At 41.6% G+C, this 24121-nt stretch overlaps 2 protein-coding genes and 1 long non-coding RNA gene across 4 annotated transcripts; 2 read left to right on the top strand and 1 right to left on the bottom strand.

The window, feature by feature from the left end:
• The first annotated feature begins 1419 nt into the window (after positions 1-1419).
• On the top strand, positions 1420-3777 carry LOC119022890. The gene is made up of 2 exons (XR_005076095.1): positions 1420-1540; positions 3654-3777. It is a non-coding gene; the product is annotated as an uncharacterized LOC119022890 (long non-coding RNA).
• A 185-nt stretch (positions 3778-3962) lies between these two features.
• lmbr1l (limb development membrane protein 1-like) lies at positions 3963-19471 on the bottom strand. The gene is made up of 17 exons (XM_037104301.1): positions 19409-19471; positions 12792-12876; positions 10928-10961; positions 10465-10604; positions 9551-9654; positions 9327-9450; positions 9167-9235; positions 9012-9076; positions 8814-8886; positions 8630-8716; positions 8427-8503; positions 8243-8320; positions 8077-8150; positions 7754-7844; positions 7449-7515; positions 6238-6399; positions 3963-5693 (listed from the first exon to the last, which is right to left on the bottom strand). The coding sequence occupies exons 1-17, from the start codon at positions 19469-19471 to the stop codon at positions 5608-5610; spliced, it is 1479 nt and encodes a 492-aa protein (XP_036960196.1). The 3' UTR covers positions 3963-5607.
• On the top strand, positions 18993-24108 carry dnajc22 (DnaJ (Hsp40) homolog, subfamily C, member 22). 2 transcript variants are annotated; one of them, XM_037104308.1, is made up of 4 exons: positions 18993-19168; positions 21750-22359; positions 22452-22744; positions 23294-24108. In XM_037104308.1, exons 2-4 carry the CDS (start codon positions 21810-21812, stop codon positions 23468-23470), a joined length of 1020 nt encoding a protein of 339 aa, XP_036960203.1. In that variant the 5' UTR covers positions 18993-19168; positions 21750-21809; the 3' UTR covers positions 23471-24108. The 2 variants fall into 2 exon arrangements, with proteins under 2 accessions (XP_036960203.1, XP_036960202.1); XM_037104307.1 differs by lacking the exon at positions 18993-19168 and adding an exon at positions 20679-20965.
• The last annotated feature ends 13 nt before the right edge of the window (positions 24109-24121 follow it).

Here is a 24121-nt window from a genome sequence, read left to right as displayed (position 1 = left end):
CGAAATGTCGCTGTCTTTTCTGAAATGCCCTTGTGTTTTCTGAAATGTCGTTACATTATTTGGTATGTTAATGTGCTTTCTGAAATGTTGTTGTCTTTTGTCCCTCAGGGCCACGGTAAAAAAAAAAAAAAAAAGAATAATAATAATATAAAGAAAGCACCTGTGAATTTCTTCCTACTCGGTCTGATCTGAACAGTGCTTAACGTTCGCTTTGAGGGATGAAAACACAGGTCACTGAGCTCCGCAGTGACCATGAAAAACGGCATCCTTGTTTGGGAAGTTTCCAGAAGATCCCAGGATGTTTTAGGGAGGGGTGGCAAGGCGAAGCTGCATCTTCCTGTCCTTATGATAAACATGGACGAAAGCTCAAATCTGGCCCAGGCAGCGCAGATGAGAGATATAAGCTTTCATGACAAGTGCAGGGGAATGACTCAATCAAACAAGAGCAACAAACACTTTCATATCTACAATTACCCACACCGATGTTTCTCTTCAAAGTCGTACAAGAGAAGAGATTTCCATCTGACATGAAAGGGAAAGGAAGGAAGCAAACATCTGCGGGTTGGAGATGGAAATAAAGTCATTATTATTAGTTTTTGTTTTTTTTTATTTTGGTGCCCCTCATCCTCCTGCCTCCCCCTGCCTCCTTCTGGCTCTTAGCATTTGACTCCTCCATTTCAGGATGGGAGTACATGGCTGGGTGAATGGTTCGGTTTCCTGCAAAGTCACAGCACAGAAAACGAGATCTTTCCTGCCTGGTTAAGCCTACCGTGCTTTGTTTCTTTCCAAATGGACGCCTGTGCTCGTACCTGGGCTAGCGGTCAAGTATGAGCAGATACCGGCAGGCCAGGTTTTGTCTTCTTCTGTGGAGTTTATGGGATCACTAATGTTGCAGCCAAGGGTGAAATTAGGAATGCAGGCGCTTTTTTTTTCTCTCTTTTTAAGGATACGTAAATTGTAAAACAGATATTGGGTTTTGAAACAATGCTGGCTTTGACATCTCAAGTGTTTGTCTTGTCTCTTGGAGCTGAATAGACACTCTGCAGGATCCACTTCCTCAGATGGAGGCCGCTAGAAGGGTTTGGGGGGGAAAGGAAAGTCAAGGAACTGACACCTAACCACCACCCTCCCTGCTCTCACACACACACGCACACACACTCAAACTCACCCGTTCCTTTCTCTCTGCCCACCGCTGCACCTCCCATTCCACTGTCTCCAACCGTGTTATCAGTGCAGGAAGAGGCAGGGTGGTGCGATCATGATGTGGCTGCACACACACACACACACACACTGGATGATTATTGGCTTATGCATTGCAGCTGTGTGCTGTTTCACCTTTAAGAATACGCCTATGTGTCACGTGATGACTTCAGGTGCGGCAAACCATGGCGGCGTAACATGTGTTTGTGATTGCCAGGTTTAAGTCGTTTCCCTCGGCCTCGATTTGAGAAAGAGCACCAGGTTGAGGCGATGCTGCACTGAGGCTGGACAATGGACTGAGAAGGGTGGAACTTCCTGGCACCAGACAAGCAGGTCAAAGGTCAGATATGATACCTTGTTTTGTGAACCTGACTCACCCCCCCACCCCCCCAAAAAAAGCTCATGTACAAGGTTTAGATTACATGCTGTTTACTTAAAGAGTTGAACTCTAATATTAAAGGTTTCTCCTTTAAAATCCATGTCACACCATTCGTCCAACGTAAGTCCATAAAACAAAGGCCTGCGCCAGCCGACTGTGTGAAGCAAGTGTGCCATGAGTGTGCACGCAGGATGGCGGGCGGCTACGGCAAACGGACAGTGTGACCCATTATCAGTTGATTAGCGGGCAAGTCTCGCCTTTTCCTGTGAGTGGTTCTGCATTTTTCGAGCGCACAAAACCAGGGAATAACAGCCCCTAATGCACTTTGGCATCGACATCAAACGGCCGACTGTCAGGAAAGCTAATCTGTGTCTTTTTCCCCCCTTCATTCTTCTGTTTTGACAATAAAGATAGCCTATCTCATCCCATTACGAGCTGGCCGTCTCCCGCCTTGTCCCCGATATGCCCAACAACCAGCCCAATAGAGTGTGTTACCCAATGGGACTGCTGTGACACTTTGATTGCACTCCTATCAACCCTTATATTTTGCTGCAGGGAGAGGTGCTACTCTAGACTTTCTTGAGTGAAATCCAAGCTTAAGTGATGTGAATGATATACATTGAAGGATCAGTTCCCCCACAAATAAGAAATGCATTTTCCTTCTACCGAATTGCTTTGGTGAGAGTTGCATAGGTTTAGAAATATCCCTTTTCTCTCGGACACACTGGATGGCACTCACCTTGTGGGGCTCCAAGTGCCCAAAACAAAAACTTTAGAAAGCTTGACAGCAATGTCACTTTCCAGAAGCCACGACCTAGTTACTAAAATAATCCACAGACCTTGTTGTGAACAGATTTGTGTAGGAATAGTTTTCCTTCTACAAAGTCGTTGTGTGAGTGCAGGACGGCTGAATTGTAAGCTGTAGGTGATTTGTGAACAGCCCCTGTACCAACACCATCAGATCTAAAGACAAAACTGACTGTTCCTCAAGCAAAGGTCCAGAACATCATAATTCATCATTTCTAAATCATTGCCATGTGAGATATTATATTTCCTGAGTGCTCAGTTCAGATTTGAGTGGTATATTTGTTTATACATGTAAGGAATAATGCCAGTGCCACACACGCAAGAAAAGCAACGCCAGATAAAATAGAAACGCTCTGTCAAAATGAAATAAATCAGCTATAGGTCTTGATAGAATAGCGTCTGGGTTGCAGCCTGGAAAGTGGTCTATTAGTGATCTTGAAGGGGATAGAGATGAACGGCAGGTTAACAAGGTATTTTGGTCATTTTGCTAACAAGGTGGATGGGGTCAAACCTCAAACTGCCTACAGGTTGAAACACTATGTAGCTTATAGTTAGCTTCGTCAGCTAGCCGTCTTGGGATGGTAATGGATGTACAGTAGTTTAGTAAAAAAAAAAAAAAGAAAAAAGAAATGTTCCTACATGAAAATGCTCAGAACAAGGTCTGTGAAGTATCCCCGAGTAACTTGGTTGTGATTTCTAGAAAAAGACATCAACGTAAGTCTCTAAAATCTCTGTTTTCTCCTAGATTTGCTCCCAAGTCATGTCCCAAGGAATATAGCGTGTAATGACTGGAATAGTTTTTAGCCCTCTGAATCCCAGCACCTGTGTTCAAACATTATCCATATTGAACAAAACACTTTGTTCTTTTAAGACACACACACACAAATAATGCTCTAAGTTATCTCTCGCACACCTTATATCTGGCTTATGTGTCACTTCCTCAGAGGGGGACCAGTCTCCAGATGTGCAAGTAATGTTGCGGCGACATTTGAGTTCATTTCCTTTCGGCAAAGGAAACGCAGTGCAAAACAAACCCTAAACCAAATAAGCTTAATTAAAGCATCCAACGAAACAAAACAAGAAACGCAAACAAAAATCAAGAGGGAGAAATTAATCAGAGCCGGGGTTTTCTTGAACTGACTTCAGAAAAAAGGATGAGGTGAGGAAATGAACAATAGGCAAGGAAAAGGGATGGAAGAAAAGCGGTGGGTGGGCGGACGTGAAGGAGTGAATGTGAGTAAATGTCGCTTCTCCTCCTGATTTGCAGGGTTTTTATCTGGCAGTTGCATCGAAGAGGGGAAAGCGTGGGCTACGGCTGTAGTGGCGTCGTGGCTGGACACCGCTGACAGACAGGCCAAAATATGGCTTTCTTCTGCTGCTGATTAAAGAAGTGCAACAAAAGGGTGGAAGGGACGTAGAGGACAGACGCCCTCACCAGTCACACACACCCACCCACTGACCACAGGCTATATCAGATCAGTCACAATGTAGTTACATTTCATTAAATGAAACAAGCATCAAAGGCAGAGTTTAAAGTCAAAGTCACCTTGATGTGCATCCAGAAGGAGACCAATAATTTAAAAACAGGATGATTTTTATTGCTTTCTTCTCATCAAACAATGGTTAAAAATTCAGTTTAGAAAAACCTGAATCAGAGCATTTCAAAAGGTAAACAGGACACTATTTTTTATCTTTGAGACCAACTCTAAAGATTTTTTTGTCTCAACTGCATCACATTCAACATTTTTAACAACTGTTAAAAATCCTAAGAGTTATGACCCGATATGTGAAGTATAGATCCCCAAATGCCCATAAATAATGACAAAAACAGTACATTATAAAATTTGTGTTCCCAAAACCAAAATAAAATTCCCAGAAAAAGTGAAATGAGTAAACCTCAGAGTGCTCGTTATATAATACATATATCTAACCAGAGAGAGGGTGTCACGCAACACAGAGGCTGGTGTTGGATTTGAGAGACACTGCCCCCTGCTGGGCAAACTAAAATAACCTGCTGATACAGCAGCAAAGGCAAACGGTGACACAAGATCACCATGATGAGATACAGCTGATAGACATTATAGAAATTGATTTTTAAAACAAAGAATAACCTGACACTGGTAAAGATTGCATGGATTGACAGTCACATAAGCTTTTTGAAAACATTCTGAAACTATTCTAAACATTCACCCAACATCCAACAAAGAGCAATGAGATGAAATAAATACTTAACAGAAAATTAAAAGAAAGTTACAAGAAACTTAGAAGTTACATTTGGTAAAGTTAAAAAGTGTGCTTTTGCTCACAAAATATTGCACTTCCCAACACAAATTCTTAATAATTCACAGCTTGATTGGTCAAAGGCAGAAGTTCCTCCAAGTGAGTGTCACATGGCATTCAAATGTCTTGCATAAGACATAAAGCTATCTTTTAGTCTATTGTTTTATAAATCAATGAGTAATCTTTAGACTCTGTAAGCTAACTGTCATCTACAGAAGTAAAAACCTTGCTCAAAGTGAAATCACTGCAGAAAATGCTCTTAATTCTACCAAACTGAGTTTGTAAAAGAGCTTTAAAACTGAGACAATGACCTCACTCTCATATTCCCTGTGTAACCTACAGATCCATAGACAGACAAGGTACTCTGTGTCCTCTTTTCTCCCAACTTCCTCTCATTAATGAACATAACACTGGCGCAGACTGAACCAAACACATGGAAGTAAGATTCCCAATCTTAAAATAGTGATACAACCTAAGAGAGGAAAGTGTGGGGGAGCCACAAAGAAAGAGAGAGCACTCAATCGACCTGGAACAGGAAGAGGAAATTATGTCACACTTACAATGTGATATTTCAAAATAACTCTGCTGACTTTCACATGTGTCAACAGAACGAGTGGATCCTCTTTCCATCGGGTTTTGTAGGGGGGGGCACACCCTGTCAATGTCCACTATGGCTTAAATCCCTTTTCCCATCATTCCAGTTGTAACTATGACTCAGCTAACCCCTTGCAGTCACATAACTGAACAAAATTGGACCATGATATGTTGGTCAATCAACACAACTTCAGGCAGAGCTGCAAAAAGACTCATCTTCTCCAGTCTCTTCACATGGAGTGCCCCAACCAATGCACCAACTGGCAAAGGGATTAAATTGCAAACGCTTTAATCCAATAGGTGCACATTTGAAGTGACTGTGTCTTAAAGGTGGCGAGGAGGAAAAGTCACTGGATTTTGGACAGTCCACTGGCCAGCAGGAGTCTGAAGGGGATGGTGGAGCGCGACACAGTTAAAGGCAGTCTGTGGAGACCTGAACAAAAAAGAAAGAAAAAGGACCATTACGTCACACACAATCAGAAGGTGGAGCACTAAACTAGCAAAGCTAAGAAAAATAGTGATTTAGGTGAAATGAAAGTCTATTAGTCACAGAACAAAAGTGAGTTGGGAGGCAATGGGAAAGTGCAGGAGAGCTGCCATGGTGCAGAGATGCTATCTGTACTGTGAGGAAGGGGATTGCGTGCATGTGTGTGTTTGGCGTGTCCATGCTCTGAGGGCTTGTTTGTGTTGGGTGGAGGGGTGGAGGGCGTGTGTGCTGCGAGGGGTCTAGGGCGGTGTGCCTGAAGGTCCCCAAGGGGACCCGACTCTCCTCTTGTCCCTTTACACTTTCCTGAAAGAATTGTATTCTTTCTATCTGAGGAAGAGAGACCAGCCCATAGTGAAACGGGGCCAAAGGTGGGAGAACTTATGACACAGCTACCCAAAGTGCAATGAATTTCAGCAGACCGCGACAAATGTATATATGCACACGAGTACTCCTGTTTTGATTCATGAAATAGAAATGAATGTAGACTGACCAAATGCCCGGATGAGTTCTCTCTGCACTGCCCAGGTGACTGTCTTGATCAGGGAGGCAGAGGTGAGGCCAGCAAACATCATGTTGTACAGGAAGACAATGTAGAAGTTCCCAAGCCAGTTATACCGACCATAATCTCCCAGAAGATCAAAGCGGGTGATCCCTGACACAATGGGACAGAAACAGATGTTTCACTTGTGAATGAACAGCCCAAACCAGGATTCATCTGCAGCATTGACAGTGTACAATCGCCCTCTTGTGGGAGATTATTAAAACTACAAGCAAAATGTTGAATCGTCACCTCTTCACACTACATACCAGAGCCTTTGTCACCATTCTCATACTAATAGACCTTTTTCAGGGCAGATATTTTGACATGTCAGAGCAGGAAAAGCACACATGTGACAAATTACGTTAAAGATGGCTCCATTCTATGAAGTGTCACACTAAGCCCTGTCAGAGAACATGCACTGCACCAGAGCCCTCGAACTAGCTCACTTTAATAGAATGCAGCAACCATGTGCTTTTTCCTGCTTTGACAAGTTAAAGTGTGTGCCATAAAAGGGCATATAGCACACATTATGTGTTATACACCAGTAATCAAAGTTGAATCTTTTTGCAGTTCCTATACAACAAATCCATATAGCTTCCAAGAGAAAGGGCTGACAGTTTTTCACAGATTTATTGCTTAATAATCCACGACAATGTTATTTAATATATGGCATTTTACATTATACTAAATAAATTCATATTCGTACTGCAATGTTGTACTACCTTGTGCTATAATACTGCATTACTATATCGAAGAAAACATCACTGTCATTTTAAATATTGCATTGCCATACAATTAATGTTCTTATTGCATAATTTATATTATTGTATTATACTATACTCCATTACTACATTGCTTTTTTTTACCTTACTGAATGCTATACAGACTAATACTGCACTGTACTCCTATAATCGTTTACCGTTATCCTGTTATTTTGCAATGCAGTACACGTTATACAGAATATTTGTTCTTTTGTCCATGCTTTTCTTTGAACTGTCTCCAAGCCATTCAGTCTCAACAGCTGTAAATGGTTTTGTACTTCCATTTGTGCATTGCATTGTGGGACAATGATGCAAATCACAGTACAGATTAAAATCTGTTCCTCTGAATCTGTTTCACTTCCTCTGAATTTCTTTATTTTGACTTCAAGTTGTCCTTACCAAGTGTGCGTGAAAAGACCGGCAGTGCTGAGCTCAGGATGAGCAGTGACACGCAGTTTGCAATGATCTGAAATGAAAAAGAAATATTGAGGTTACTAGAGGGGGTAGGGGTGCACTTGGTCATTTATTTAATCAAAAGAAACTATTTATATAATCATTTTTTCTTCAGTCATTTTCAAGCTAAAAAGGTCAACAAATGCTAGAACCACCTTCTTAAACGTGAGGATTTGCAACCCTTCTTTGTCATTTATCAAAGCAAATGAAGAGTACCCAACTGTGATGTATACATGTTGGCTGTCACATACCTGTGTAAGGTTGGTGTCCTGTGCACGAGGCATGAGGCTAGTGAAGAGAGGGGAGCTGTAGAAGCCCACCACTGAGGACACCATCAGATAGCTGAAAAATGAATTTTAAGGACAACGCTGGAGAGAAGACTAATATACTCACAGATAGTAGATAATACCACAAAGCAACATTTCAATACATAAGTGCCACAGTGTGAGTCAATATCACATCCTGGTCAAATATCAATAAGTCTGTAGGTGGATGAGTCACTGCCAAATGGATGTGACAAGTTAACTCTGTGTACACACACGCACAGGTGAATTTAAACACAAAAAAAGGATACAGGATAAGGACTACTTGAACTGCAGCGCCTAGTGAGCCAAACATGGAGAAGGAGGCCATCCCCAGGTGAGGGTCCTAACACACACACAAAAATAACAATCATCAGTGAACACAGGTGACTGACTGTGGCACACGGAGCATGAGCTTTTTCTAACTGAAATCCTCACCTCCATTCCTCTGGGCATAGCCGTTTCATCCAGCAGCAACTCCAACACATTGAAGCAGACCATCAGCACACACATCATCTGAGGAGACATACACATTAATTGTACAACAATTTAAACAACGGCCGGTGTTAATAAATCAGAGCCAAAGCAGCCTGTGAGAACATATTAATGAAACAGCAAGTACCGTCAGTGCGAGGAGCATAAGCATAGCCAGGGGATAGCCCAAGTTTCGCTGCCATGGGGACGCTTTCCTACGCATCTCTGTGAGGAAAACAAGAAGAGAAAAGCAACAACAATAAATGAGTGTGCATTACCAAATGATTATACAATCTGATAATACTGAGTGAGAGAGAGCCAGCAGGGAGCAGCCAATTCAATCAATCTTACCAAGGGCGATGCGCTTGCTCTGAACTGTTTGGTACTCTTTTCTCATTGCCTCCATGTTCAGCTTGACCCAGCATGACGTACTGCCAGCTTCAATCAGATGACAACACATGATAGAGACAAAGAGTCAGATTTAAACTGAATCATCAGAAATGGCAAAGGAGTGTGTTTATGGTGATGCACTCACAGTTCAGCTTCCTGGAGAGTGAGTCTTCCTCAAATGTGGTGCAGCTCAAAGTGTCTTCTACATCTTCCAACAGCTGATGGGGATGAGACGCATCAATCAGTTCAGAAAAATATACTTCACTGTCACAAGCCACAACTATTCATTCAATTGCTACTGTCTGCAAAGTGTTTTACTCTGGTTTTCTGGTCTGTTACTCACCCGTGGTTTGACCAACAGGCTGCCAGTTACACTGAACATTCGGGACAATCCAAAGGGAGTGCACACTGAGGACAGAAACATGGGGTCATGATGAGTGAGTGTCACACGCCACAGTAATATAGCTACTCATGTCATCATGATTGAGATACACTCACACAAAAGCAGCAGTACTCCAAAAAGAGAGATGCCCGAGTACAGGTAGGGAAGGTAATACTCCCACAGGTCTGAAATTCAAAAGAGGAGAGTTAAAGCAACTGTTTTGATGAAACTGAGAAACCATTTGTCACTGGGGGATCTATAATGCATGTGACTCACCGTAGAGGCTCTTCCTGGCTATGTTGTCGTGGAGGAGGGCTGATGCCACCCACACAATGCCCAGGACAAGCAGAGCCAACAGCAACAGCAGCACCACTGCTTCGTATACACGTGCCATAACCCCCTCAACAAAGACAAACAGATGTCAATTTCCAGTCCAGTCTTTATAAAATGGGTTTAAAGTCTTGAGTTATCATTTTGTAAGGGAATGCCAAAACCGGTACCTTTTTTGACCCTGCAAACCCCTCTGACTCCGTGAAGAAGTAGGCAAAGGGCATGAGGAAGACCAGGGATAAATTGGAGAAAAGGAAAACTAGGTTCCACAACCCTGACAAGAGAGAAGGAAAAATGTTCCATGTTAGTTTTCAGTGTGTAAACAGTCATTAAGGTTAAACTGCAGTAAAGCATTTAGGTAGTACCACTGTTAACCACTGTGAGGTATAGTCCTGCAAAACATGTGCTGGCAAACAAGAATGTACAACAATCAGGAAAGGAATTTAACACTGAAAAGCTGAGATTATCATAAAGACTTTCTCACGTGAAACAACACTATAGGCCTGGTTCACTTCTGGGCTTCAAAAGTATTTTCTTTACTTCGTAGTTTAACAATATAAAAACATTCTTGTTAAATAGAGCAACGGAATCTAATAATGTCAACAGCAGCATTCTGTAAACAGTTGGACTACTCAAAGAAAAAAAAAAAAAGACATTCACAGCAAGGCCACAGCCACTCATCCATAATAATGATCTGTTTGGACATAGGCCTCTAGCGTATTGATTTAGAGGTTAGTACCAGTGATCCTCATTAAAAGTGATCCAGTTTTAGACTGATTCCTGCCGTTTGACCGGTTTAACTGTTTGGTGTTGTTGGCTTGTAAACCTCATCAAATACATCATCTGTTTCGATTATGAGATTATACATGGATTAGCTCCTCCCCCTGGTTTCATCAACTAAGGTGAGGTGCAGCTAGTGTGGACTGCATATCCCCCTCAGAAAAAACTGTTGTCAGCCTTCAGAGCATCATAGCAATGGAATTTAGTATCAAAATCCAAAAAGACTCGATATGATGATAATAATAATAATAATAATAATAATAATAATAATAATCATAATCATAATCATAATCATAATGTGTACCATGGATAAGAGATCCATTGAGCCACTGCATGTAGTAGCTCTGTGGGAAGGTGAGCAGCACCTCGTTGGACAGAATGGAGATTGGGAGGAGGAGCACAGCACACACTGCAACAGACAGCGTGAACGTACACAACCACAGCCTGTGAGGAGGACAGAGAAGCAATCAGTGAAGTCACATGTGTGTTTATGTTTAGCACAGCCTATGTGAAAGGCTAGGGCGGCCCAGGATAAGGTACTACAGTGCCAGCGTGTAGGGACAAAGGCCACAGTGACATCCAAACCAACAACTACATAACCACATTGGCACACACAAGAGTAGGATATAAATCTACAGCCAGTTGGCCTCAGGCCACTACATGTCACGTTGACTGAAGGTATGTGCTCAACCATTCACACTGACACTAATCAAAGTGAGTGAGAACAGATTGCCGTCGTCAGTTAATCATTAGAGGTTTGCACTTACGCAATTTTGTTGACAGTGGCATCCTCAATATCATCTGAAAGAGAGCAGACAAACAAGTAGGATTACATCTATTACAAAAGTGCTTCAGACTTCTGTTTGGTTTAATATCCACATTTAAACCAGAGTAAGTCTCCACAGGCATAAGAGACTTTTTTCCTGGTCATTCTGAGTGCAATCAGACAAAGTGTTGAAATGAAAATAGCAGGTCTCTGTTACTAGTGTCATAAAGAATGAATTGGACAGTATGTGTACACTGTATACATACAGATGTACTGGAAAAAGGTGTGATAGAAAAAATCCATACGAGGATAAAAAAAAATCAAAGGTCCTTCTGGCCTCAGAGTGAGGAGTGGGTTGGGGGTGAGCATGTTAGGAACATTCTGTTCAAGTGAAAACAAGGCTGCGGTAGAAACTCAACTACATCCGAGTACAAAAATGTAAGGGCTGTTTATCATAGACACCCTTCTGTAAATGTTACTGTATGCCAAAAACACTCTGTAAACAAAAAAGAAAGCTGTTAAGTGTCATATCATGTTGTAGATCTCAAGAACTATATGAATAACTATATGAATTGCTGCACGTTTCTTTGCACACCACTGTACATGATACTGTCACTTTTCCTGTGCAAATGTTGGAACGGCTGTTCAATAATGAGGTAAAGCCTGAGGAGCAAAAACCAGTTCTCTGCTCCTCAATGACAAAAACAACTCTGTTGAGTGGTATTGCCCAATCATCATATAGCTTCAAGGCACAACTGTTTTGCTGTTGCTACACAGACAAAGTTTATGACAGTGGACTAATTCAAAACAGGTTTCCCTCCTTCTCCCCCCAAAGAAAATATTGCTGGCCATTTACCAGGTTCCACCCGAACGCAGCCACAGCAGAGCAGCGAGACCGGCTGGTCGGACATCCTACATCTGCTTTCAATAGTGGCCATTTATTGGATTTATTATGCAACTCTCAGCTCAGTCAAACTGCAGAACTTTAAACATGTCTTAGTTTTAATAATAGAAAACACTCTGAGACATCTTATAACGTCTGCAAATGGGTGTGTTAATCAATTGACCAAGGCAAATATTCCTACGTTGTTACGACTCTCAAAAACAAAAGACTGTAGTTCATAGTATTGGCAAATTAAGCCAGTTTCATTATGTTGGTTGTACATTACATGCCTGTTGAAAAACAAGATCTCCATTAACATGTTTTCATCTAAACGGAGGAGTTGTAAGCCACAACCCTGTTTATCTGTTAGCAACATTCTTTACCACCTCCCCCCTCCTGATCTACAGGGATACTGCCTGGAGAGGTGGCTGGAGCAATCCAGAGGTGGTCGTTTCTTACATAACACACTCTATGCACCTCTGGATTGCTCCAGCCAAGGTCTGGAGTCTTGGGTTGAAATCTGCAATCCTGGCACTCAGTAAACTTAAGTCTACATTTATTGGACATGTAAGCAAACACAGAATATTACTACAATTCAAATTCTAAAAATACCTGCAAATGGATTGCAGATGCATGCAATGCAGAATTTTTCTTGTGACAAAAAAATTACCAACACAAAGTTCACAAAATGAGTTCAAATTAGTTCATTGTCAATTTGTTGTTTAAGTCATCTAGCTTTGGAATGAAACTTCAAGTAAAGCTAAAACATGCTGCTGGCTTGACTATTTATTCAAAACAAAAAAGGTAGTGCCTTAGCAACACCTGTGCTCTCTTAAAGAAATGTGGCCTACATTCTCTGTGGGGAAAAAATAACAGATGTAATCAGTATGCACGTCAACACTATCAATTCCGCTCCCGGCAATTCCCCATGAGGCTTTGATGGAATTCTTTCTCACTGAGCAGTCAGAGAGTGAGTGCTCACCTGTGACAAACTCGGCAGCCTTCTTGAAGTGGGTAAGTATGAGGTAGGACACTATGTAGAGGCATGTAAACAGGAGTACACAGATCTGCAGGAAAGACAGAAAAATTTGAGGGTAAAAAAAAAGGAGATTTAATTTACTTGAGGAAATGTGCTATCTTGTAAACACAATGTCATGTTCTGTCTAGTACTACTGATAAGCAACACATTGTGCCTCACAGATTTTGTCTTATGCAGATAAAACGCAAAAATGAAACAAAACTACATAATGCTACAAATGCAAATAGCCCAAAACATTCCCTATTTGGCCAAGGCCAAGAGAGACAGATGGAGTCTGAAGATTACCACTTTGTTCCAACAAAGAGCAAAATGGGTGACAGTGATGAACTAGGAAGGATTAGGGGGCAGTCAGAGAGAGAAGGGTTAATACCAGTGACAGCTAGCCCCCCTACTGTCTGTAAAGTCAGACATCACATTAAATCTACTAACAAATTTAGGCTAAACCTATATTCACTCTGCAATCTGTTGTCTACGCAAAGCTGTCAACATTTCGCTGCAAACACTGATGTGAATCGCTTCAATCATCACATACATAACATGAGTAGACTCACTATAGCCCAGTGTCACTCTAACTTTTTAAACCACCCAAAGCTGCTTAACCATAATCTAAGCTCACCAAATGCAGGACCTATATCAAATTGTAATCACTCATTAGATACCAGCCATCTAAATTTTTTTTTCCATCAAGGTGCATCAAAAAAGGTTGATGTAGTCTATTCTGGGCTGTAAAACCATCCTCCACCCAAGTTTCATGGAAATCTGTTCAGTAGTTTCTTATGCAATCCTACTGACACACAAACAACAAAACACACAAACACCTCTCTTAGTAAACACAGTCTCTGTACTACTTCAACACTTGGATCAAAATACTAAATACAACTAAAAGTCTATAGCCCCATGAGGCTGTAATGCTAAAGTTTCACCATAACACAAAGTCATATTTAATGCAACTGTACCATTGGCATGTTAATGTAGAATGGCACCTATAACATGCCAATATGCTACGTTAGCATTATTTATCAAAAGTACACCTGATGATGACAGGAAATCAGTTATTTAGGTGCATTAACGTTGGTCATGTGCAAATGATACTCTGGTGTTGATGAACATCATCATGATTCACCCCCTGTAGACCAAGACTGCCTGTAATAAATGTCATGTTTTCATTCAACAGCAGAGATAGAGTGCGCCAACGTGTTGGTGTGACAATTAAGGGGAAAAATGTTGCTGCTACATTGCATGGGCATCGTTGATCTAAGCATTTCTGCATGGCAGCTCAGGTCACAGGTAGACTTACAATAGAAGTCGTCCCTGAGGTGACAACAGTAACAAACAAGAACAGAGAGGCTCTCCGGAGGATGACAGTAATGTGTCAACATAAGCCATGTGTCCACTGCAGGAACTTTACCCAGTGACCACAAACCTTTGAGGGAACTGCATTTCATCCTCTGGGAGAAGGGTCTACAATTAGTCCTTGGAACATTATAATACCCCTTGAAATGTCCCTGCTCAGGGGATAGCACTTTCCAAATTAACTATATGAGGGGTTTGTAGTGCTGAAAATTTCAATTGCACCATTTGAAAAAAATCTGCAGTTGCAAATCTGTTTGTTCTTTATTCATTTGCGCTTCAACACATCAAAACTGAGTTACAGCAGAGAGTACACAACAGATGGACTGATGACTGAAAGGTGTGTGTAAAACCAGCCAATGCTTTATATGTCAGCAGACTGATGTGCGTAATATTTGTGGGTCTTAAGACCATGGTGGAAATGCAGGCAGTGTGGATTGAAGGAAAATTTTGGTTCCCTGAAATGTAGTTACTGGGATTTAAGGTAGGAGAACTTTTGGTGGAAAACACGGCCATACTTGCAGGTGAAAAACAGTTTCTTATGAGTTCACTGAAGGAACAAATACACTAGAAATTAGTTTGTTTTAGGGATCAGGTTTCCATGACAGTTACAGAAGTACATACCAGTAAAGGTACTTTAAAACAGGGCCACAGTATACATCAGTGTCTCTCAGTAGTTGGATCACTGGGACATATGGAACAATAAGAAATGGGGTTGGGGTGTGGGCATACACCCCTCCTCCTATATGGTTCCAGAAGGTACAGTATGTTGACCCATTTTAGAATAAAAACAAAATCTAGTAAAAGAAAATCCAAGAATAACACGCAAGCATCTGTGAAGATCAGTTTCAACAAGTTCAAGCCCAAGATCAACTTATAGAGAACCTGTTTTTTTCTGCTGTATGATATCTCTGATACTGTTTAACAGCCACCATTCCTTGGCTAAGCTCCAAATTATATACAGTGAGATGCTAATTAAAACGTTGAACATATTTTGCAGTCACGCTCCTCCACCAACAGGAATGCATTATGCCTTACAGTGACACACATACGGCAACAAAACTTAATCTGTTGAGAAATACAGGGTTTTACTGTGTAAGTGGAACTTGACATGGATACTAGATGCATCACACAAACAACAATGGACTCAACTGTAAATAACTAATCAGCTCAGTCTGCAAATTGTTCAGTAAGGCCTTCTATTTGGCAAGGAGCTTGCTGTGGTTAATCCACCAAAAGGAAAAGCAGGAAACAGAGGATGGACATTGTGGTGTGTAAAAGGTGTTGGGGCAGAATAGCAACCTTTCAGTCAATGTGTGAGGGGACATGACACGTGCTGATTGGCCATGTTGAGAGCTGGCAGGATGTAACAGGCCACTGAGGAGAGAGTTTAAAGGAATTCAGCATCCAGAGGGAGGTCTTTGTGTGGAGCACAAATACCCATAGCTCACAGTTTCTTTCAGAGCATTTTAAAATTCACAGTGTAACCTGAATATCTTTGCGCTGCTTCAAGCAAGTAACAATGAAGCCCAAATGCTTTTACATCTTGCCTACACTTGTTGTTGCTGTAAAAATTCAAAAGGAGCAGGAGGTTGCAGTGGCACAGCCCATCCTTGCAAAACGTCAAGTGGACTCTCTGAGTGTTATTTCAGGGGTTCATAGCCTCTTGTTCAGCTAAACATGCTCAGGCAAACCAGGCCGGCTTTTGTTTACAAGTAAGAGGATAGATTAGGCAAAACCCCATTCACGATTTATTCACCAGCCAGAAACGACTTAAAAATGTTGCATGTGCAAAGCCATCCTAATCCAAACGAAGGTGGGCAGCAGAACCACAGTATGTTGTGGCAAGAGTTTATCATTTTTGCTGGAATGTGTCATGATTCAAAATTTCATAGTTTATTGAAAGAAGATTTCAGAGAACTAACTACCAAATAAAAACAGTCAGGTAACAGTGCCTTTGAGAACAGAAAATGAATGAAAGAATGTTTTTTCCTCCAAAAAACACTCAGATTACAGATCATTCATGTCTCTTCACTTCCTGTCAAACACCTACAGAGGATGAATCATAATAAACACACTATGCAGTGCACTATTAAATGTTTGATTTTAAAGATAACATGGGACTACTCAAACAACTTTTTAAGATATCTTAATGCAGTTGGATTCTGGATGTCCCATTTCTCCAATAACATGACCTTTTATTCTCCTGACCATTGATCCTTCCTGATCCCTCTGGGCTCAGGCTTTGGGCTGTGGGTGTGTTCTCTTGGCTCTAGTGTCTACATCATCTCACGCACACAATTTCATTAGTCTACTCTTGTTACTTCTGCCAGATGCTCTCATCTGAGATGATTTATAATTTTGCATCAGCTCAAAAGAAGACAGACATTTGGCTGCAATAGCATGTTGCCAGTTATTAGTTGCTTACTCATGCCTTTGAAGAACACTTGGTGGGCCACATTTGGCAAATGTATGAATTCTGCTGCTTGGTATTGTTCCTTTCTACTAAAGCCTCATCAGTATTATCTATTCAAAAATTTGGAAAGAATTGCTTTTGACTTGCAGGAGTCCTGCACCAACTGCTGCTGCCATGAGGCTTCTGACTCAAAACTGTACAAAGTCAACACTTCACATAAATACTGCCTGTTTTACTGCCAGTCAAGCTAGAATTTTACAATTTGTCTTTGCTCCAACAACACATTACACAGAGTACTACTAAAATGTAAATGAGTTCCTATCATCTGAGAGATTACTGCAGGCATTCCTCTGGCCACAAGGCCTGGCACTGGAGATGAGTAAGTCCAGTTACTATGGAGCAGTCATATCTGCCATCTCTATCTGATTTTGTAAGAATGTACTCAATTGAATACAATTATTCAATATCTGAATGTTTTTCAAATTCTTTTGAACAGGCTGTTAAGGCCCTGACACACCAAACTAACATCAAATAATTAGTTATACTCCAAGGCCGACTGTTGTGTTGCCTCACATCTCCTGTGTCTCTGAAAAAGCTGTACCTGAACACACGGCAAAGACTACAGCCGACAGCCAACAAGCTCCTACAGCTGTGCCTGCCTGAAAAGAATAATATCTCTGTGGATAAACAAACCATAGTTATGATTAAGCAGCATTGTCTGACTCTACTCTTGCCAATACAGCTGCTGCTAATCGAGAAATGTTTGATAATAAGTTGCAGATAGCACTGCTGAAGAGGCAGTGAAGAAAAATAAGGACAAACCACGCTAAATGGTTGAAATTGTGGATATTACGGGGACGGGCTCAAGGGGTTCCCCTTTCTTTTTCCGTTTCACTTTCCTACACTAATCCCCTTATCTGAATAGCTAAACAGAGTAATTTCTCTCACCAACACGCTGCAAGCAATTCTATGTGCTCGATCAGCCAATAAACCACAGACAAGGGCCAACCAGTGACAACAGTGTAGGACACACCACACCAACTGGAGCCATGGATGCTAACCACAGGCGCAGACAATGGCTGACAGTCTGCTCAGGCATAACAGGAAATACCACCTATGTTCAAAACACTTGTGAGAGGGTTTCCAACTTAAGATCAATAATCAGCAATATCTTCTTTCAAAAAAATGCTTGGTTACATGAGATGCTACTTATTATTAAAGACAGAACTACAAAATTTTGATACAAGTTATTTGCACAATTTTGGGGGGATATCTGACACATATTGATTGTATACGATGCTTAAATTTAGCCTCATAAATATTTTCTTCAATGATCAGTTTTTGGTTTTGTACTTTTTTGGCATATACTGCACTAGTTAGTTTAACCAACCCTCAACCTCTCCCCTCTTCATGTTCTGTATTGATAGAAAAGTAATCTCAAACACATCAGCCATCATCAGTCTCATACTTGTCATTTTATCATTTCTACATGTACAGTATCTGTCTGATCTTTCAACGTGTCGAACCTTTCTCAAAAGCTATGCCATGTGAAATACCACAACTATGTTTACACTGCTGCCACATAACCAGAATGAGCTGGTCATTCATAAGCTTGGCCTAAAGCCATTAATAACCCGAGATGCACGTGCAGCAGACCAGGGAGAACTGAGAGGAGACGGTAAGCTGGAGACTTGAGGCCAGCCAGTGGCTTAAGAATGGGGTGCCAATTAATAGCATTAGGGTCTGTAGGTGAAAGGGACAATGACAAAACAAGAGCCATAAGAATAAATACAGGCACTTCATTTGATGCTTCAGAAATTGATTTTGGTACCAGAAATGGATTTTGGTGTGGGGCGGAAAGTCAGTTTCATAAACACCTTTGATGGTCTCAGCTAAAATCACATTTACCCAGCCCTACTTTTTCTCCTCCCCTTGGCAATGACCCGGTCCCTGTAGTGGATCTTTAATGTTCATACTATACCATATGGCCGTAAATGTACACCCTTATCTATAGTTGCAGCATTTGTGCTCATTCTCTTACAGCACAAGTACATTGTGAGCTTTTTTCTTATCAACAGTCGAACAAACCAGGACAAATTGATAAGTCATCCACTGACACTCACTCAATATGCATCAGAAAAGATGAGTTTGACACTGCCCCTTCTGCTAGCACATGCTATCAGCAACATCTCCAATCGCAGGAAATTAACTGCCTATGAGATCTGATTGTACTTTAAGGGTTAAAGGTCTGCATCAATGTGCCTTGCTGTAACTGAACTGATCTTTATGGCAAGTCTGAAGTTCAACAGGCACTGGTGTTGCACAAAAGAGAGAGAGAGAGAGAGAGAGAGAGAGAGAGAGAGAGAGAGAGAGAGAGAGAGAGAGAGAGAGAGATGGAGCACGGTGATCCAAAATAAGGCAAACGGATGAAGGAAATTTTGAGAGGATCGTGACAAACTCGACAGAAAAAGCGCCAGATGCTGTCGTGTTACGTGATGACCAGCTGCATCCTGCCATAATTAACGTCTGCACAGAAGTTAGGCTCGCAGCCACAGTAAGCCAAATTCACACACGTCAAAGTCACGTTAAAAGTACAGTTCTCCAGGTTCTCCAGTGGAGAAGACATGGAACTTTGCCAAATTTAAATTTGAGGGTTGAACCACCGCTAAATAACGCCAAACAGTCGCTTTGCTGGTCAAACGACGTGGCTGCCTCGTCCTCATTAGCAGGCTGATTGTTAGAAGCGAAGCCTCATTATGCATATTAACCGACGTTAACTGCTAACGTTACTTACTATGGTCTCCCGGACACGGTTGTGGAAAAGTTGCTCTCGAACCGACACGTCGTCCGTTTCCATTCTCCGGAACCATTACAGTATCCTAACGCTTAAAAGCGCTAGAGGTGGAAATGGTTAAAAAGTTAAAACACTCGGCATCTTCCCCTGAATGCCGTGGGTGTATCTGGCAGGCTAGCACGGCTGTGATTGAAAGACGGAGGAGCGGAGCGGAGCTAGCGTCCTGCTACTCTCTGATAATGTACAACAAGGAGGGGTCGTCAGGGGGCGGGGCTACACGGAGGGGCAGGAAGCCTGGAGATCCACAGGTAGCTGTCAGTCACTTCTGTAATTAATAGATCATCATCATATGTAGGTGAGTCATATCTGAAGGTGTGTTTACATACTAAACATACCAGAGAAAGGGCAATGAGAAATTAAAGATGTCCTTTGTGACACACATTTTTCACTCTCGTGCACTATCACAGTGGTGGAGTGTAAGTAAGAACGACATTTACATTTGTACTGTGATTCAGAGGGAATTACTGCACATTAAATTACTCTTATTTTTCAGGTTAACATTTTTCATAAGCCTAACCCTTTTTATAGAGCCCGGCCGATATATTGGTTGGCTGACGTTATCAGTCGATAGTGGCCTTTCACCGATATGTAGGGATCTGCATTCATGTTGTCGAATATTTACTGATCTGAACTTTTTTTTAACAGAGCATAATGCAAAAAAAAAAAAAAAAAGAAAGAAAGAAAAGATGCTTGGGGTTAATGGTGGAGTCAGGAAGTTTGAGGCGCAAGGGCGGAAAGAATACAGACAGCACCACATGTGCACAGGGGGGCACCAGCCCACAGAAATTAATGATATATTTATAGTGAAGAGAGCACACTCACTGTTTTCTCCACTGGAGGGGAACCCTAAGCGATTCTTTCTCAAGTTTTCTCCACTGGAAGGGAACCCTAGTGGGCACTGTCTTATGTTGTTTCTATTGAAAAAGCACCTGTGAGGGATAAATGTTTTATCTACTATAGAAGCATCCAACGGGGACACTTTTGCAGCATGTACCCCCCTCCCCCCTTCCGACCCACCAGTGGTTAAAATTAGCTCCACAAAGCAGATTAAATGCTGCTTACACGTTAATGCATCAGTATAATAATCCAACATCATACACTATAATATAACACTGATCATTCTGTGTTTAATGAGTACTTATACTCTTCAGTATTTTTTTCTTATAGAACTTTAGTAGGCAGAATTGAACTTGTGTAGCAAGTGTTTAGCCTACTTGTAGTATGTAAAAACAAATTTAAACAGCTCCTGTTATTGTTTTTTTCAGGGAATAACCTGTTTGATATTAATATTATAGGAGAAATTGGGGGACAGTTCAGTATGCTATTATTTACAAATGTCCCTTTCAGACAGTTTCCTCACATTGTCAGTTCAGATCATCAAGGTAACTTGAGGCTGTAGCGTAATTTCATTGTCATGATCCAAAGTCCAACTGTTGCAACAACATGAAACAACTTCGGCTACGGAAAGGACTGGAAAGGGTTGAAACTGTCGTCTCAGTAAGTAACGTAGTCATTATCAAATAAAAACCCAATGTTTTAAATGTGTATTTGACAGAAAATTGATTGAGTCAGTCTGATAAAGATTTGACTGAACTGTGGATTGGCCTCCTGAGAAAGGTTAGTGCTGACCATCTCAAAGTCCGATTTTGTGTAGCCTACAACATGTGACATGTTTTCTCAGAAACCTTAAAACAGAAACTCTGCATGTAACAGCATGGACAGTCACAGTATACTATGTTTTAGATCACGCAATGAATTAAAATGACAATGCCCATCGTAAGCTAAAATAAATCCCTCTTATATAATATATTATTTAACCGAGCAACTGGATCACAGAGATTAAAAATCCCCTCGAGTGTGCCGGCCAAGATACCAGCAGCGCATTAGATCTGAGAGAGAATTACCAAAATGTATAACACAGACGTGTAATGAAATAGGTAAAAATAGCCAGTAAGTAAAAGTGATGAAAATGTGAGATGTGGTCGAAAGTGACCAAAAACAAAGATTTAAATGAGTAAAATAGATATTCTCAGTCACTGCAGCATAACACACATAAGAAAATATGTGCTTTTTTCGTTCTTTGAAATAAAAACAGCCAAATGTGATATGATATACAATATATCCTAGAATTACTACTAAATAAAAGAATATAAAAACACTGACAGCTCGCTCACCCCCACTGAAATTACAAATAATGTTTCTGGAGCTTTGTCAGGAACTAACAAAGTCTCATAGTTTTCACTTGGAGGTAACACTAAACTCTTCCTTGCCCTCATTGCAGGTACTCATCAAGGATGACTAATACTCACCTGTACAGGGACTGATCCACTGAGGCCACAGGATGGCAAAAAGTGTAATGGTGGCTTATGCCCTGTGGGCAGCAGGTGGGCCTTTGGGCCTTCACCATTTATATTTAGGACGGGACAGCCATGCTCTGCTGTGGATGCTGACCCTGGGAGGATTTGGCTTTGGCTGGGTGAGAGAGTTCCTACGTATTCCTGCATATGTCGGTGAGGCGAATCAAGATGCAGAGAAAGGGAGAAAAAGACCCCCCACCATGGCCCCGCCACCTGTGGGCCCTGTCAGATTTGCAGGGCAGGTGTGTGTTGGGATCTATTTTGGCACTGTGGCCCTGATAGGACTCAACTCCCTCAATTTCTTCTACTTGATCGTCCTGCCTTTATGTGTGGGCGCAGGAGTGCATCTGGTGTCCAGTGTTGGCCAGCAGACCTCAGATCTCCAAAAAACTATGACCACTTGTCTCATAACCTCCTCATTATTCTATGGCAGCACCTTATCGCCTCTCCCTATAAGCCTGGCTGCCAGCGTCACTGCCGCACAGCACCGCAAGTTCAAACCCCCACAGAGACTGGAGAGCAAACAGGAACTGGGTGAGGTGATCTCACAAATATGACAATATCTGCACTCGATAACATTACAGTCAGTCAGTCTAAAGCAACATGTGTTTCTGTCTTTTGCACAGGTCCGCGGCTTTTCAGGCTCAGTCTGGCCTGGCTTGCCTTCTCTGCTCCGCTGGGTTACTGTATTTTCCATAACACCACAGCCACACTGTACTACCTGTCAGACTGTGTGGCAGCTCTGCTGGATATCTTCTGGTTCCTGCCTTGGCTCAGGAGTGTGGTCGAGTACATTCTTTTAATGCCTTATCGGATCCTGTGTGTTTTTACAGGAGGGGGTTACTATGAAGAGGCTTGGAGGAAGGTGCTGGAAATACTGCTCAGAGAGTACACTGAGAAAGAAAAGGAGGCGCTGAAGGTGAGCAATCTGATAACTCTGGGAAGGCTACTTAAGTGACTAGTTAAGGTAGTTGTTAAGGTTGTTCCGACACAGATACTAGTATTGGAAAAGCCTCAGATACAGCCTAAAATGCTGAATCAGTCCGCGAGTACATAAGTCTATGCACCTGTCCAATACCTCCTAATTTATCAGCCTTGGTAGTAACTTCAGGTACAACCACAACACAACATCCAGTCTGCTGAAAAATAATATAAATATATATTTTTAATAGTTAGATTTGAGATTCAATACTTTATTGCCATATCAACATAACTGAATGGAATTTACCTTGGCGAGCTCTTGGTTTGCACCTGTTAAGAAAATATAATAATAATGACAGCCCTATATTTATATTCTTTTTACACACTGGTATCAGCTGGGTACTCGGTATATCAGAATCAATATCAGAAAGGACAAAAATGACATCAGAAACTTCCCAACATAGTTTGAGGTGTGCGCTGTATGCCAGTCCGAACATTTCCGTGTTCAAGTCACTGATCGGTGTATCTGGATCCGTTTGCATTGCAGGTGTTGTCATTACAACCAGAGGCCTCACTTGAGGAGATAACTCACAGCTACAGGGAGCTGGCTAAGACATGGCATCCGGACCACAACCCCGGCAAGGATGCAGAGGCCATGTTTGTGAAGATCCACGAGGCTTATGAGATCCTCCTGCGACGGCACAAACCTCACAGATTCCGATAGTTGCCCTTCATTCCTCACCGCCTGGCCTTTATCATTTTCTTTGTCAGTCACTATTTCCATGCTACACAAATCAGAAACATGCACAGAGACCTGCATTGTGTTGATATTATCACACAGCTGTCTGATTGGTGACTTGGCAGAGTTGGTCTGAGACAGCAGTGTGCTGCCACCTAGTGGTGCTACAGGTGTAATGTCGACATAAACTATTTCAGCACAACAATTTGACTTATTTTTCGAATTCTGTGTGTATGCTTACTATTTAACTCTAAACTAGCTTTAAAGCTTACCTATCTTTTAATTTCACATCATCCAATGTTTTCATCAATGATGAATTTATGTAATAATTATGTAATAAAGGTTTACATTCAGCCTTAGCAGCCAAATAGAAAGTAAGAAAATGTAAAATAACCCGCCTACTCCATTTTCCACATGCATTTCCGGAAGAGGCCCTGATCACAAAACAGTGTCTGAGTTCCCCATTCATATCTTGATTCCATCCAGCCGGTCGATCCGCGTGTTGTCAGGTATTTCTCCAAACAAACATCCACATACATCAGCCTGAGCTCTTCTGTGGAGCCCGTGTGCTCCTCTCATTGGTATAAATGTCACCTCATGTTGCCACCTGTGCCCAAAGCTGACACGCATCGATGC

This window comes from Acanthopagrus latus, chromosome 7 (genome assembly GCF_904848185.1).
Source record: "Acanthopagrus latus isolate v.2019 chromosome 7, fAcaLat1.1, whole genome shotgun sequence".
Taxonomy (NCBI): domain Eukaryota; kingdom Metazoa; phylum Chordata; class Actinopteri; order Spariformes; family Sparidae; genus Acanthopagrus; species Acanthopagrus latus.
This window is presented reverse-complemented; position numbering and strand designations above follow the sequence as displayed.